This window comes from Saimiri boliviensis, chromosome 8, assembly GCF_048565385.1.
Source record: "Saimiri boliviensis isolate mSaiBol1 chromosome 8, mSaiBol1.pri, whole genome shotgun sequence".
NCBI classification, from domain to species: Eukaryota; Metazoa; Chordata; class Mammalia; order Primates; family Cebidae; genus Saimiri; species Saimiri boliviensis.
In genome coordinates this window covers 8,758,370-8,776,111 of record NC_133456.1, presented here as the reverse complement: position 1 = coordinate 8,776,111, position 17,742 = coordinate 8,758,370, and the positions used below count along the sequence as shown (strand labels likewise).

The 17,742-nt window shown below is 38.9% G+C and overlaps 1 protein-coding gene across 19 annotated transcripts in view; it reads right to left on the bottom strand.

The window, feature by feature from the left end:
• SFMBT1 (Scm like with four mbt domains 1) overlaps nucleotides 1-17,742 on the bottom strand; it is a 158,200-nt gene that overhangs the window by 62,564 nt on the left and 77,894 nt on the right. For 18 of the 19 annotated variants that reach the window (XM_074403682.1, XM_074403683.1, XM_074403681.1 and 15 more), the window contains one exon: nucleotides 10,208-10,358. In XM_074403682.1, the coding sequence (XP_074259783.1) occupies nucleotides 10,208-10,235 (28 nt within the window). In that variant the 5' untranslated portion in view covers nucleotides 10,236-10,358. Of the gene's footprint in view, nucleotides 1-3,757; nucleotides 3,805-10,207; nucleotides 10,359-17,742 lie in introns of all 19 variants that reach the window. The other variant, XM_074403696.1, reaches the window with a different exon arrangement.

Below are 17,742 nucleotides of genomic sequence, written 5' to 3'. Positions count from 1 at the left end.
TACATAAGTGATCACATAAACAGAACTAAAGACAAAAACCACATGACTATCTCAGTAACACAGAAAGACCTTCAATAAAATTCAACATCCCTTCATGTTTAAAACTCTAAATAAACTAGGTATTGATGGAACATATCCCAAAATAATAAGAGCCATTTATGACAAACCCACAGCCAATATCATACTGAATAGGCAAAAGCTGGAGGCATTTCCCTTAAAAACTGGCACAAGACAAGGATGCCCTCTCTCACCATTCCTATTCAGTGTAGTACTGGAAATTCTGGCCGGTACAATCAGGCAAGAGAAAGTGACAAAGGGTATTCAAATAAGAGAGGAAGTCAAACTGTCTCTGTTTGCAGATGATATGATCCTATATCTAAAAAATCCCATCGTTTCAGCCCAAAATCTTCTTAAGCTGAGAAGCAACTTCCACAAAATCTCACGATACAAAATCAATATGCAAAAATCACAAGCATTCCTATACACCAACAACAGACAAGCAGAAAGCCAAATCATGAATCAACTCCCATTCACAACTGCTACAGAGAATAAAATACCTAAGAATACAGTTAATAAGGAAAGTGAAGGACCTCTTTAAGGAGAACTACAAACCACTGCTCAAGGAAATCAGAGAGGACACAAAAGGAAAAACACTCCATGCTCACGAACAGGAAGAATCAATATCGAGAAAATGGTCATACTACCCAAAGTAATTTACAGAGTCAATGCTATTCCCATTAAACTACCATTAACATTCTTCACGGAATTAGAAAAAAAACTTTTAAATTTCAAGTGAAACCAAAAAAGGGCCTGTATAGCCAAGACAATCAAAGAACAAAGGTGGATGCATAACCCCACCTGACTTTACACTACAAGTCTACAGTAATCCAAACAGCATGGTACTGGTATGAAAACAGACACCTCGACCAATGGAACAGAACAGAGAACTCAGAACTGCTTATCTACAATCATCTGATGTTTGACAAACCTGACAAAAACAAGCACCAAGGAAAAGATTCCCTACTTAATAAATGGTGCTAGAAGAACTGACTAGCCCTATGCAGAAAATTGCAGCTGGAATCCTTCCTTACACCTTATACAAAAATTAACTCAAGATGCATTAAAGACTTAAATGTAAAACCCAAAATTATAAAAATCTTAGGAGAAAATCTAGGCAATGCCATTCAGGGCATAGGCACAGACAAAGATTTCATGACAAAAACAACAAAAGCAAAAAAAAAAACCTGACAAATGGGATCTAATTAAACTAAAGAGCTTCTGCATAGCAAAAGAAACTATCATCAGAGCAAACAGACAACGAATGGGAAAACATTTTTGTAATCTATACATCTGACAAAGGTTTAATATCCAGAATCTACAAGGAACTTAAACAAATTTACAAGAAAAACCCAAACAACCCCATTAAAAAGTGGGCAAAGGACATGAACGCTTTACAAAAGAAGACACTTATGCAACCAACAAACATAAAAAAACATCGGCTGGTCCACTGTAGAAAATTGTAGAGCAAAATATTTTTAATTATCATATTATCTATCTATTTATGTCTGTCTGTGTATATACCCAAAAAGAATTAAAAACAGGAACTCGGCCGGGCGCCGTGGCTCAAGCCTGTAATCCCAGCACTTTGGGAGACCGAGGCGGGTGGATCACGAGGTCAAGAGATCGAGACCATCCTGGTCAACATGGTGAAACCCTGTCTCTACTAAAAATACAAAACATTAGCTGGGCATGGTGGCACATGCCTGTAATCCCAGCTACTCAGGAAGCTGAGGCAGGAGAATTGCTTAAACCCAGGAGGCGGAGGTTGCGGTGAGCCGAGATCGTGCCATTGCACTCCAGCCTGGGTAACAAGAGCGAAACTCCGTCTCAAAAACAAAAACAAAAACAAGGCCGGGCGCGGTGGCTCAAGCCTGTAATCCCAGCACTTTGGGAGGCCAAGGCGGGTGGATCACGAGGTCAATAGATCGAGACCATCCTGGTTAACATGATGAAACCCCGTCTCTACCAAAAATACCAAAAATTAGCTGAGCATGGTGGCGCGTGCCTGTAATCCCAGCTACTCAGGAGGCTGAGGCAGGAGAATTGCCTGAACCCAGGAAGCAGAGGTTGTGGTGAGCCGAGATCGCGCCATTGCACTCCAGCCTGGGCAACAAGAGCGAAACTCCGTCTCAAAACAAAACAAAACAAAACAAAACAAAAAACAGGAACTCACACATGTATTTGTACATAAAGGTTCACAGCAGCAATATTCACAACAACCAAAAGGTGAAAGCAACCCAAGTGTCCATCCCCAGATAAATGTGGTATATACATACAAGGGAATATTATTTAGCCTTTTAAAAAAAGGAAATTCTGGCCGGGTGCAGTGGTTCCTGCCTATAATCCCAACACTTTGAAAAGCCAAGGTGGGAGGACAGCTTAAGCCCAGGAGTTTGAGACCAGCCTGAGGGAAATCTCATGTCTACAAAAATATTTTTTAAAAGATAGCTGAGCATGGTGATGAATGCCCGTAGTCCCAGCTACTTGAGAGGCTGAGGTGGGAAGATCACTTGGGAGATTGGGGCCACAGTGAGCAGTAATCTCATCACTGCACTACAGCCTGGTCAACAGAGTGAGACCACATCCCCCGCAAAATAAAGTTCTGACATACAGTACAACATTGATAAACACTGAAGACGTTATGCTAAGAGGAATAAGCTAGTCACAAAAGGACAAATACTATAAGATTCCACTTAAATGAGATACCTAGAGTAGCTGAATTCATAGAAAAAGAAAAGTAAATGGTGGGTGCCAGGGGCTAGGGAAACTGGGTAATGGGGAGTTATTGTTGAATGGGTATACAGTTCCCATTTGTAAATTTAAGGAGAGGGATGGCAGTGATGATTGCACAACAATGTGAATGTACTTAATGCCAATAAACTATACAATTAAAGACTGTTAAAATGGCCTGCAGTCCCAGCTACTGAGGAGGTTGAGCCAGGAGAACTGCTTGACCCCAGGAGTTCAAGACTGTAGTGCAATATGATTGTGCCTGTGAATAGCCACGGCACTTCAGCATGGGCAAAGTTGCAAGAGCCCATCTCTTTAAAAAAAAAAGAGGTGAAAATGGTAAATTTTACATTGTGGACATTTTACCACAATAAAAAAGTAAAAACAAATATTGAACATTAACATTTATTAAACATTTATGCTAGGTACATGGCTGTTTTGTTACAGTCTTTTCCATAGTTTTAGTGTATTTGAAATGTTTTCATTAGAAATACAAGCCAATAAAGACTGCTTTGATAACATCTTGAAAGCATAGGTCAGTAGAAAGTCAATTTGCATTACTAAAACATAACAAGGCTGGGCATTCGTGGTCCTTAGCAAGGACTCTAGGCCCTTAAATAGCATGTTAATTTAAAAATAAAAAATAAATAATAATTAAAATGATGAATCACTCAACTAAAATCTCTCACACAAAGCTGAGAAGAAACAAGACTAATGATGCAATGAGATAATGAGCAAGATATGAGTTTATAAAAAAGAAATGAATAATCCTTAAATACATGAAAAATGTGCATATTTTATTTTAAGAGAAATACAAATAAAAATGACAGAGATATCAGATTGAAAAGAATTCCAAAGTGTGACAATACACTCTATGGTGAGGCTGTAGTTAAACAGGTAAAGCATAATGACACAACCTCTTGGAAGAAAACTTGGCAATATCTAACAAAATTACGTATGTATTTACCTTTTGATCCAGCAATCCCACTTCTAGGAATCTATCCCAAAGATATGCTGGCAAAAATACAAAAAGACATATGTACAAAGCCATTCATTGCAGCACTATTTGTAATACCAAGACTGGAAATAACCCTAATGTCCATCAATAAGGAAATGGTTGAATAAATATGGTATATATATGCAGTACTGGTTGCTGTAAAAAGCAATGAGAACAATCTCTATATACTGATGTGGAATAATCTCCAAAATATACTGTTAAGAGAAACCACACTACAAAACATTAGTTTTTTTTTTTTTAATCCCCACTTTTTGTATAAGAGGCCAGGCGCACTGGCTCACACCTATAATCCTAGCACTTTGGGAGGCCATGGTGGGTGGATCACATGAGGCCAGGAGTTCGAGATCAGCCTGCCCAACATGGTGAAACCTCATCTCTACTAAAAATACAAAAATTAGCCTGGTGCCTTGTGGTGTGTGTCTGCAATCCCAGCTAATCAGGAGGCTGAGGCAGGAGAATCACTTGAACCCGAAGGCAGAGGTTGCAGTGAGCCAAGACTGTGCCACTGCACTCCAGCCTGGATGACAGTGAGACTCTCTCTTTTTAAATTTAAAAAAAGAAAAAAAAAAAGGAGAAAGATATGAGTATGAGTATATATGTGTATATACTCACATATATTTGTTTGTATTTTTAAAATGAACAATAGGAGAATAAATTAAAAAGTAATAAAACTGGTTATATATGTGAAAAAAGAGAAAAATGAGTAATATCAGGTTGAAGTGTGAGGCTTGTTATATAATTTTGACTCTATCGATTTACTTATTTTATTTATTTATTTATTTATTTATTTATTTTTGAGAGGGAGTCTCACTCTGTCGCCCAGGCTGAAGTGCAATGGCACGATCTCAGCTCACTGCAACCTGTACCTCGTGGGTACAAGTGATTCTCCTGGCTCAGCCTCCCCAGTAGCTGGGATTACAGGTACATACAACCACACATGGCTAATTTTTACATTTTTATTAGAGATGGATTTTACCATGTTGGCCAGGTTGGTCTCAAACTCCTGACCTCAGGTGGTCTGCCCACTTCACCCTCCCAAACTGCTAGGATTACAGGCATTAGCCACCACCTGGTGAGCCACTGCCCAGCCAATTTTGACTTCAGAAGTATGCAGACTCGTTATACAAATTAGAAACAATTAAATCAAAATAAAAAGTTCTATAAATTGCAATGAACTGAAACACATGAGCTAACTGTTGGTGGGAAAACCATAAGAAAATAGAATTCCTTTAAGTAATATTATTTATTTTTGTTTTTGAAACAGGCTCCTGCTCTCTGTTACCCAGGCTGGAGTGGAGTGGTGCAATCAAAGCTTTCTGAAGCCTCAATCACCCTGGCTCAAGCAACTTTTCACCACAGACTCCCAAGTGGCTGCAACTACAGGCACATGCCATTGTGCCTGGTTAATTTTTTTTTTTGGTAGAGACATAGTCTCCCTACGTTGCCCAGACTGTCTTGAACTCCTGGGCTCAAGAGATCCTCCTGCCTCTGCCTCCCAATGTACTGCATTACAGGTGTGAGCCACTGGGCCTGGCCTAAGTCATAATAAAATACAATACTGTGACTGTAAATACCAGTGGAATATATTTAAAAGCAAAAACTAAAAAGAAATCTTAAACTGCACACTGTGGTTGATATATGAAATGTTGGTATTATTATTTTAAAATAATTAGAGAACTTTTATAGAACAAAAACCAAGAAGTAATAACATTACCATCATTAGCAAACAAGACATTTCTAAAAGGGAAGAGATAAAAGCATAAAACGAAAGAAGAAAAAACCTTGTAACCCTGTTTCTTTCTCTATTTTTGGTTTGTTATTGTTGTTGTTGTTTTTGAGATGGAGTTTCACTGTGTTGTCCCACCTGGCCTTGAACTCCCAGTCTCAACCCACTTCAGTTTCCCGAGTAGCTAGGACTACAGATACATGCCACTGTGCCCAGCGAAAACACTGTAATTTTAAATTTCAATTGTAAATATCAATGTAAAACCATTATTTTCTTTACTCTTCAAAAGATATGTATTTCCATGGCAGTGCATGGTGGCTCACACCTGTAAATTTTAGCATTTTGGGAGGCTGAGGCAGGAAAATCACTTGAGGACAGGAGTTTGAGACCAGCCTGGGCAACACAGCAAGACCCCATCGCTACAAAAATAAAAAACTGCTGGGCATGGTGGCATGTGCCTGTGGTCCCAGACACTTGGGAAGCTGAGGTGGGAGGATCACTTAAACACGGGAGTTTGAGGCTGCAGTGAGCTCTGATTGCACCACTGCACTCCAGCCTGGGTGACAGCAAAATTTTGTCTCTAAAACATAAAAAATAAGTTTAAATATGTATTTTCTGGCTATGTCTATAAGTAAGTCCTAGAATAAATGACAACCTAGTATCAAATTAGCACTCCAGCACCCAGATTGTGGTCTCTAAATACCATACCTACTTTAAAGAAAAAGAAGCTCCTCAGAGAAACAGCAGATTGCAAGTTTGGGGCAGGTAATGTTCAGGAGGTACTTGGGAATCTTACTGGTCCAGAAGGCAAGGACTAACTATATCAAAGATACATCACTTCAGAAGAGCACAGAAACCAGTCTCACAGAACTCTTGCTGCTCTAGAATTTGATCATCAAAAGAATGATTACAGCAATGAATTCAAACTCATCAAATGCATATATATACATATATGTACTTGAATACATGAGTTAATAATATTTAAAACAAAAGAAAAATCAACTTCTGAAATGGCAGAATGATTACCTCAGTGAACCCACTCTCACATAAAAGAACCAAAAGACTGGCTAACCAATGAAAATCAATCATTTCAAAGTTCTAAAATGAACCAAAGGCACAGAACAAACAAAAATCATCTATTCAAGATAAGCCACCAAACCTCAGTTAGAAGAGCGAAATTTAACATTTTAAGTTGGGGCCATTATCTTCCCTCTTCCTTCTTCAGCTCAAAAAGAAAATTTTAGAACTGAAAATAATCCAATTAAAAAAAAAATCTCTATGGGTAATTTCAACAGCAAAATGAAGCAGACAAGAAAGAATGAGTAAAACAACAGAAAACACTCAATCTAAACAACAGAGAGAAAACATTTTTTTAAAAACGAAGAGGGTCTGAGGGACCTGTGGGACAATAAGAGAAGCTCTGTTAGTTTTATCAAAGTTCCAGAAAAAGAAGAAATGACGACTGAAAAGTATTTGAAGAAATAATGGCTAAAAATTTTCTAAACCTGTCAAAAGATATTAAGTCCATAAACTCAAGAAGCTAAGTAAACCCCAAACAAGATAAACCCCAGGAAATCCATAAAAAGATATACTGGGCTCAAACTTCTGAAAACTAAAAAGAAAAAAAAATCTTAAAATTAACAAAAGAGAAACCTCTCTTAAAGCACAGAGTTGGTGATGGGGAGTGTCCAATGACAGCAGATTTCTCATCAGAAACTATGGAGTCCAGAAAGAAGTAGCACAATATTTTTTGAGAGCTGAGAGAAATGAACTTTCAACCCAGGATTCTATATCCAGCAAAAATATCCCTCAATAACAAATGAGAAAATCAACACATTATCAGATGAAAGGAAACAAAGACAATGCTACTAGCAGACCTCCTTTAAAAAGATGACTAAAGAAAATTCTCTAAATAGAAATGAAATGACAAAAGAAACTTGGAAAATCAGGAAAAGATAAATGACAACAGAAACAGTAAAAATATTGAAAAATATAATTTTCCTTCTCTTAAGTGTTCTAAATTATATGTTTGACAGTTTAAGCAAAAATGTTAAGCATGCTGGGCGCGGTGGCTCAAGCCTGTAATCCCAGCACTTTGGGAGGCCAAGGCGGGTGGATCACGAGGTCGAGAGATCGAGACCATCCTGGTCAACATGGTGAAACCCCGTCTCTACTAAAAATACCAAAAATTAGCTGGGCATGGTGGCGTGTGCCTGTAATCCCAGCTACTCAGGAGGCTGAGGCAGGAGAATTGCCTGAACCCAGGAGGCAGAGGTTGCGGTGAGCCGAGATCGCGCCATTGCACTCCAGCCTGGGTAACAAGAGCGAAACTCCGTCTCAAAAAAAAAAAAAAAAAAATGTTAAGCATGTCTGATGTGGTTCTCAAATATGTAGAGAAAGTATTCAAAGCAATTATAAATAAAAAAGGATAAAGATGTAAAAGTACGTAAGGTTTCTATACTTCAAAGTAATAAAATGACGATTGTGATAAGTTATATATATATGTAATGTAATACCTAAAGTAATCACTAATAAGTGTTACAAAAGGATATACTCAAAAACAGTACAAATCAAAAATCTAAAAAAAAGTTCAAGTAACCTACAGCAAAGCACAGGGGAAAAAAAGAACACAGGAACCAGTCTGAAAGAACTCTCACTGCTCTAGAGAAACAAACAAACAAAAACAGAAAAAATAAAGCAAAAAAGGCAGATGTGAATCAAAACATATCAATAATTACATTAAGTATAAATGGTATACATATATCTTATAAGGCCAGAATTTTTAAAATTGACTATATACTGTTTCAAGAACCTTATTTCAAATATAATGACACAGGCATGTTGAAAAGAAAAGGATGAAAAAGATACATCATGTAAATGTTAATAAAAGAAAGCATGAACAGGTAAATCCATAGAGACAGAAAGTAGATTATGAACGCCAGAGTCTGGGTGGAACAGGAAACAACGGCTAATGGTATGTTGTTGGGGGTGATAGAATGTTCTGGAATTAGCAGTGATGGTTGGACAACTTCGTGAACAGACTAAAAACCTCTGAATTATGTACTCGAAAAGGGTTGATTTTATGGTATGTGTATTGCATCTCAAAAAAAAATCATGCTTCAATAAAGCTTTTTGAAAAAACAAAAAACCAAAAAACCCATAATCCTTATTAATTAAAAATAAACCAGGCCGGGCGCGGTGGCTCACGCCTGTAATCCCAGCACTTTGGGAGACCGAGGTGGGTGAATCACAAGGTCAAGAGATCGAGACCATCCTGGTCAACATGGTGAAACCCCGTCTCTACTAAAAATACAAAACATTAGCTGGGCATGGTGGTGCGTGTCTGTAATCCCAGCTACTCAGGAGGCTGAGGCAGGAGCATTGCCTGAACCCAGGAGGCGGAGGTTGCGGTGAGCCGAGATCCGCACCTTTGCATTCCAGCCTGGGTAACAAGAGCGAAACTCTGTCTCAAAAAAAAAAAATAAATAAAATAAATTTAAAAAATAAAAATAAACCAATTAAGAATGAGCCAAATACATGAAGAGATATTTCATTGAAGAGGATATAGAGATGCCCAATAGGAACATGTAAAGACGTTCAATATCACTGGCGGCCATTAGGGAGGTACAAATTAACACCATGATGAGCTGTCACTACCCACCTATCAGAATGGCTTAAACAAAAGTAAAGACAACACCAGATAATAGTAAGGATGTGGAGAAACCAGATCTCTCATATACTGCTATAGAAAATGTAAAATGGCACAGCTACTCTGGAGCATAATTCTGCAGTTTTCTTTAATGATCTAGTGATTGTACTGCTGGGTATGTACCCCAGAAAAATAAACTATTATATACATAATTGTTGATAGCAATCACTTGTTTGTAACAGCCAAAAACTGGAAACAACCAAAATGTACTACAACAGATGAATGGTTAACCAAAGTGTAGTACATTCATGAATACCACTCCACAATAAAAAGGAACAAACTGTCAACGTATGCAGAGCTTGGATGGATCTCAATGGCATTATTTTGAAAGAAAAAAGCCCATCTCAAAAAGCCATGTACTGTGTTATTCTATTTATGTAACATTCTTTAAATGACAAAATTAGAGAGATGGAGAACAGATTTACAGTTGCCTGGGATTAAGGAAAGTAGGGGGAAGGAGCATAGGTGGGGGAGCTCTTTGTGGTGATGGAATAGTTCTGTATCTTGACTGAGTGGATGGTTCCAGGAATCTACATATGTGATAAAATGACACAGAATTACACATTCTTTATACAAATATCAATTTCCTCAGTTTTATATCATACTATAGTAACTAATGAGAGAAACCAGGTGAAAGGAACATGAAATCTGTAAGTGCTATCTTTGCAAACTCCTGTGAATGCTTATTGCTTCAAAATAACTAGAAAGTAATCATGAAAATTTTAATGCTATTTTAAAAGAAGAGTCTGTTCATAACAGTTTCTTATTTTTTCAGCAAACATTATTAGTAACCCCCTAGTGCCAGGTTCTCTGACAGGTAGGTACAGAAGATGGCAATGAAAAACAACCTACAACTTCAAAGAACTTCCACTTCAGTGGTAGAGAGATAAGTCAGACAATGTAACACAGGCAAGTGATATAATTGTGCATCCTGGAGAATAAATTCTGAGAATTAAACCAATACCTGCATCAAGCTGCTGCTCCCCGTTCATTTCCACAGCATATAGGCTATATCCTCCCAACACAAAGGAAAGGCCTATGGTTCTGCTAAGATCTGAAGATTACTTGCAGGTTTCAATCTGTTCAATGGGTATCCAAGGGTCCAAATGAAAGTGCTGAAAAATGAAAAATAACACATAAACAGCCTGAAGCCCAAGTGTGTTTACTCGCTCATAAAATATGGCACTCCACTAGCTGAGAGATAAGACAAAAACACTGGCAGAATAGATGGGATTAGAGGAAAAAATTGACATCTTTTCTAATTTTGAAGAGTCTATATGTGTATTTGTGGGCGCATGTATATCTGTGTATGTGTAGGAAGTACATGCTATTGAGGATCTTGATAACAAATCTAAAACTCACAATAACCTAAGATACATATGAATCATTACCCTTTAAATTTACATTACCATACTTAGCACCATGATTCCTACCCACAAAACTCCAATTCCTAACTGTTTCCTAAGGGGAGGGGGGAGTTGGCTTTCAATGCTGTCTTACCCAACAAATATGATTCAGGATACAATATATTACTTCATCTAATTTTTCATTTCATTTCTCTAGATTATGCAGAACCATAAATATGATCTGTATTAACCTACAATTATGAAGATAATTCCTCCAAAAAAAGCTTTAAACCTGTTTATTCTTTTTTGAAAAAAACAGTTCTAGGGCTGGATGCAGTGGCTCACACCTGTAATCCCAGCACTCTGGAAGGCTGAGGTGGGAAGACTGCTTTGAGTCCAGGAGTTTCAGACCAGCCTAGGCAACATGGCAAAACCTCATCTGCACTAAAAATACAAAAACTAGCTGGGCATGGTGGCACACGCCTGTAGTTTCAGCTACTTGGAGGCTGAGGTGGGAGGATGGCTTGAGTCCAGGGGACGGAAGGTTGCAGTGAGCCAAGATCACACCACTGTACTCCAGCCTGGGTGACAGAGCCAGACACTGTATCAAAAAAAAAAATTAAAAAAAAAACAACTCCAAGCTTGATTGAGATATAATTCACATATGAAAATTTCCCATTTTAAGTGTACAAATTAATAATTTCTAGTGAATGTGCAAAGTGTAACCATCATCACAACTGAATTTGAGAATATTTCTACTACCCTGAAAAGAAGCCACAAGCCCACTTGCAGTTCCTTCCCATTCCAACCCTAAGCTCAAGCAACCACTCATCTGCTTTCTGTCTCTACAGATTTTGTGTTTCTCAAACGTTTCACATAAATGAAACCAACTGATATGTGGTCTTTCATATTTGGCTTTCTTTCGCTTATCATGTTTTTGAGGTTCATCCCTGTTGCAGTATGGATGAATCTATTTATTCATGCTTTACATACATGTAAAATAATCTAAGATATTATCTTAATATGTGCTTAATACATTAGAAAGAGTAAATGAAAGGTAGAAAAGAGTTGGTACAGGAAAGCATGGCATGAACTAACTGCAAGAGTGACAATACAGAAAACTACAGAATTGGGATGGGTACTTAACAGCACAGCTTCGGGGGTGATATCCTGCAGGATCAAGCAATTCTATAACTCTCAAAAGTTGTGAGTATGTATTAGAGCCCCAGTAAACGATTCTCATAAGCAACTTTAATCACAAAGAAAAAGCTTGGATTTTATTTTAATTAATTAATTAATTATTTTTATTTATTTATTTTTTTTTTGAGATGAAGTCTTGCTCTTGTTCCCCAGGCTGGAGTGCAATGGCACGATCTTGGCTCACTGCAACTTCTACCTCCTGGGTTCAAGTGATTCTCCTGCTTCAGCCTCTTGAGTAGCTAGGATTACAGGCACCTGCCACTACACCCAGCTAATTTTTGTATTTTTAGTAGAGACGGGATTTCATCATGTTGGCCAGGCTGGTCTTAGACTCCCAACCTCAGATGATCCGCCTGCCTTGGCCTCCCAAAGTGCTGGGATTACGGATGTGAGCCACCACACCCAGTCAAAAACTTAGATTTTAATACATCTTTATATCACTTTTATATAACTGAAAAGGTATCAGCTACCTAAAGGACAATACCTTAAAATGGGTAGGGATGGCAAGGCACGTGGCTCATACCTGTAACCCTAGCACTTTGGAAAACCAAGGTGGGCAGATCACTTGAGCCCTGGAGTTCAAAACCAGCCTGGGCAACACAGCAAAACCCTGTCTCAAAAATATATATATATAAATTAGCCAGGTGTGGTAGTGCATGCCTGTAGTCCCAGCTACTTGGGTGGCTGAGGCAAGAGAACGCTTGAGCCCAGGAGGCTGAGGCTGCAGTGAGCCTAGATTACACCACTGCACTCCAGCCTGGGCAATGGGAGTGAAACCCTCAAAAAAAAAGGTCGGGGGGGGGGGTAAAAAAACCTAGGTGATAGTGCCCCTCTACTGATAACTAGCTAAGCAATCATGATACATTACCATATTATGTCATTTTTTTACCTGTAAAATGAATAAGATCTTTTTCAGATTTTAAATTTTCATTTCATAATGAGGATAGAAAAAGTTTTTAATAACTATTAAAATTGTGGATATCCCACTTGAGAAAAATGCCAATTATCCCAAATCATATCACAGAATATAAGCACTGAAACCCCCACTTTCAAAGATCAGAACAATCGAATCGAAATTTGAGAGTGCTATTAAAGGCTTCTAAATGTGCTCTCTTCCCTCAGTTTACGTTTCTACCCCAAGCCCAAAACATTCAAACTGTATCACTCCATCTACTAATGTATTCATTCCCCACACACTTATCAAACACCAGCTCCTTACCAATCGCTATTCTCGGGGATGGGGTAAAGCAATCAAGAGAGACATGGTTCCTGCTTTCATGGAGCTTATTTCCAACTGGAGGGAGACAAATTCAGCCAATAATTAAAAAAAAAATCGTGGCCGGGCGCGGTGGCTCAAGCCTGTAATCCCAGCACTTTGGGAGGCCGAGGCGGGTGGATCACAAGGTCGAGAGATCGAGACCAACCTGGTCAACATGGTGAAACCCCGTCTCTACTAAAAATAAAAAAAATTAGCTGGGCATGGTGGCGCGTGCCTATAATCCCAGCTATTCAGGAGGCTGAGGCAGGAGAATCGCCTGAGCCCAGGAGGCGGAGGTTGCGGTGAGCCGAGATCGCGCCATTGCACTCCAGCCTGGGTACCAAGAGCGAAACTCCGTCTCAAAAAAAAAAAAAAAAAAAATGTTTAAATTGCTATGAAATAAAAGTACTGGGTGATAAGACAGAATATAAAAGCTGGTCAAACCTAACACGATAGGTCACTGACAGTGTCCCTGAGAAAATGATACAGCAGCTAGGCAAAAGGGGGAGAAAAGGAGGACTATTCCAAGCACCAAGAACAGCATATACCAAGGCTCTACAGTGGGAAGGACATAAAGGCTGCTGTGGCCGGAGCATGCGAACCAACAGAGTACGCGGCAGACAAGCGATCGAACAGGAAGAGAAGGGATAACAGCAATTAATCTTTACTGAGGACTGCCTACGTGCTGGGGCACTGTTTTAAGCAGGTTGTTGACAAGTTCAAGTTCCTACGGCTCTAATTTTGTGGATAATCTCCATATATAAAGTCTTGACACTTCAACATGGTTTTGACAGAACAAGTCAGTCCTAAATAAATATTGGTTGGGTCACTAGGCTTTGAATATGTCATCTACTGTTTATGTTCATAACTCTTAGAACATGTTAGAGTATTTTGTGCAGAGAGCCACAAAGTACAAAAATGATAATTAATGAAGCTTCAAAAGCCAAAAGCCATGAAGTAGGAGAGATGCAAGTCTCATGCAGCAGAAAGCTAAGGCTGTGACATTTTTTCAACCTTACATCATCATTTAGATTTTAGCCAATGAGCAGTCAGTTCATCATCTTAATAGAATCGTAAGAAATAAACTGTGAAGTCTTCTGCTGTGGAGTATTTGTTAATACCCTCTCTTTATTGTTAGCCTATGCTGTCATTTTACACAGTAAAGAAAAAAAATGGTAAAATAACCAGGAGCTTGTATATAAAAATTTAATTTTCCTTTATTTACTGTTCATATTAAATTATTTTACTATCATCATTTATTTTATCACTTATTTTGGTATTATCACCCCTCCTGTGAACAGAACACACTAAGAGTTACTCATTTAAGGCCTGGTGCAGTGGCTCATGCCTATAATCCCAACACTTTGAGAGGCTGATGCAGGCGGACTCTTTGAGGTCAGGAGTTTGAGATGGACCTGGCCAACACAGTAAAACCCCATCTCTACTAAGCACACACACACACACACACACAAATTAGCCAGGTGTGGTGGTGGGTGCCTGTAATCCCAACTACTTGGGAGACTGAGAAGATAATTGCTTGAGCCCAGGAGGCTAAGGCTACAGTGAGCCAAGATTGTGCCACTGCACTCCAGCCTGGGCAGCAGAGTGAGACTCCATCTCAAAAAAAAAAAAAAAAGAAAAAAAGAAAGAGTGACTCGTTTAAATTAAATGCTTATAAGGTTGGGCCCAATGGCTCACTCCTGTAATCCCAGTGCTTTGGAAGCCTGAGGCGGAAGGATCTCTTGAGCCCAGGAGTCTGAGGTTACTGTGAGCAATGATCACACCACTGCATTCTAGCCTGGGAGACCCTGTCTCAAAAATAAATAAATAAAAATTAAGACATTCTCATGAATGAACTGATCTGGATCTTACTCATCTAATTTAATACTTTAGTGAACTAAACAGGTGCCTAGATATTTGGAGGTTCTAAGAAAATATACTGAAGCTTGGAGAAATTTTAAACACTTCCAAGAAACAGAAATAAAAATTGAAAAGGCAAAACTAACTAGAAAAAATATGCTCTCAAGACAAATACTTAAAAAAAAAAAAAACAGCTAAACTTGGGCATAAAAACCAAAATGATTTCATTTTTTAAAATTGTACTTTAGGTTCTGGGGTACATGTACAGATCATGCAGGAATTGTTTCATAGGTACATACATGGCAATGTGGTTTGCTGCCTCAACGATTTCATTTTTAAGTGGTTCATCAATATAATATAAAACTACCATGGAATTTTAACAGATTTTTAAAAAAGACCTAAAAATCATATGAACAACAAATATGTTATACAAAAATTTCCCCTCCTATCTTGGTGGGGTTTTTTTTAGACAGAGTCTCGCTCTGTTGCCCAGGCTGGAGTACAGTGGTGCAATCTCAGCTCACTGCAACCTCTGCCTCCCAGATTCAAGCAATTCTCCTGCCTCAGCCTCCTGAGTACCTGGGATTACAGGCATGAGCTATCACACACAGGCTAATTTTTGTATTTTTAGTAAAGACAGGGCTTAACCATGTGGCCAGGTTGGTCTTGAACACGTGACCTCAAGTGATCCACCTGCCTCAGCCTTCCCATCTCGTTTTAGATTACACATACGGTCCACACTCTAAGCCTAGTAGCAGTAACCTCACTTCATGTTAATGCCCTTTGTTTTCAAGGCAAACATAGACATTGAGTTAAGACAAGTGATTCCATGGGGAAGTTGCAATAATGCAAGAGAGATTTCTGTGGGAAGTATCCTCAGCCAAATGATTTAACGTGTCTGACATAAGTAACCTTTAAAGGGATTAAGAAGGACAGGACCTCAGTGTGGTTCTAAAGATCACTGATAAGTACGGTGGTTGTAAAAAAATAATTTAATTCAATAAATACCAGGCAGTTAGCAAGAAAATTCCTACTGAAATATTTGAATTTGTACACTTATCCCTCAACTCAACAGGTGTAAGTCCAGCAATAATTTCAAGTATGCTGTTAAATATAGCAATTGCAACAATTCAGCAAATCCAGATGCTCCACTTTCAGCAGAGCTGCAAAGTTAACTCTGACCTTGACAGTGCAGTTAGTGGTAGAGTCAACTTATATTTTCTGTTCCCGTTCCCCAACAGGTGTAGCTTTCTGTCAGCCTTTCACTCTTCATTATAGCCAAATGTCACAACACATTTTATTTGACTATCTAAATTAAACGTTGTCTTTCCATCTGTCAAATGCCAGTGTAACTTAGGGGCAGAAATATTCCATTGTTTCATTAACGTTGTTTGTTGTGTCATTTTTATTGTTTTAACCCACTGCTACATGTCTGACTAGAGAGAGATTAAAAAATAAAGTATGATAAAGTCAAGGTTTTAGTTCAATTCTGAGAGAAAAATCATAGCCACTCATATATTATAAATTAAATCTGAGGCCAGGCACAATGGCTCATGCCTGTAATTCCAACACTTTGGGAGGTCAAGGTGGCAAATCACTGGAGCTCAGGAGTTCAAGATAAGCCTGAGCAATATGGCAAGACCCTGTCAATATAAAAAGTAAAGAAAAAAAAATAGCTGAGTGTGGTGGTGCATGCTTGTAATCCCAGCTACTCAGAAGGCTAAAGTGGGAAAATTGCTCGAACCCATGGCAGACATTGCGGTGAGCCAAGATAGCGCCACTGCACTCCAGCCTGGGTGACAGAGCAAGACTGTGTATCCAAAAAAAAAAAAAAATTCTGAGGGCTGGGCGACTCACGCCTGTAATCCCAGCACTTTGGGAGGCCCAGGCAGGCAGATCACGAGGTCAAGAGATCAAGGCCATCTGGCCAACACAGTGAAACCCCATCTCTATTAAAATACAAAAATTAGCCAGGCATGGTGGCATGTGCCTGTAGTTCCAGCTACTCAGGAGGCTGAGGCAGGAGAATTGCCTGAAACCGGTAGTCGGAGGCTGCAGTGAGCCGAGATCACGTCACCGCACTCCAGCCTGGCGCCTGGTGACAGAGCGAGACTCTGTCTCAAAAAAAAAATTCTGACCCATATCTTTCCATGATTCTATAAACCCAATGCAGGACAAATCCATCTCAGTTGAATAAATTGGTACTAATAAATTTATAAAACCAATGAAAATTCTAAACAAAACCCAAATTCAAGAATATCCTAAACTGGAAAAAAAAAAATAGGCCAGGCGCGGTGGCTCAACCCTGTAATCCCAGTACTTCGGGAGGCCGAGGCGGGCGGATCACAAGGTCAAGAGATCGAGACCATCCTGGTCAACATGGTGAAACCCCGTCTCTACTAAAAATACAAAAAATTAGCTGGGCATGGTGGTGCGTGCCTGTAATCCCAGCTACTCAGGAGGCTGAGGCAGGAGAATTGCTTGAACCCAGGAGGAGGAGGTTGTGGTGAGCCGAGATTGTGCCATTGCGCTCCAGCCTGGGTAACAAGAACGAAACTCCGTCTCAAAAATCAATCAATCAATCAATAAATAAATAAATAAATAAAGCCAAATTGTAGAGCTGATATTTTTAAATAATTTTGGACAACAATGAGAAATTGTTAAGTAAAATATAGCACAAACATACAATGTACCATACATGGCCAGTGAAATTGTGTTAGAGAAATGGTTTTCTCCCCAAAATCCTAATAGGGCATTTTTTTCCTTCTGATTCTCTGGTTGAACCAATAGGCCATTTTATTTGCCTTGATAAGCTAATTTTAAAATAAGCCAGGC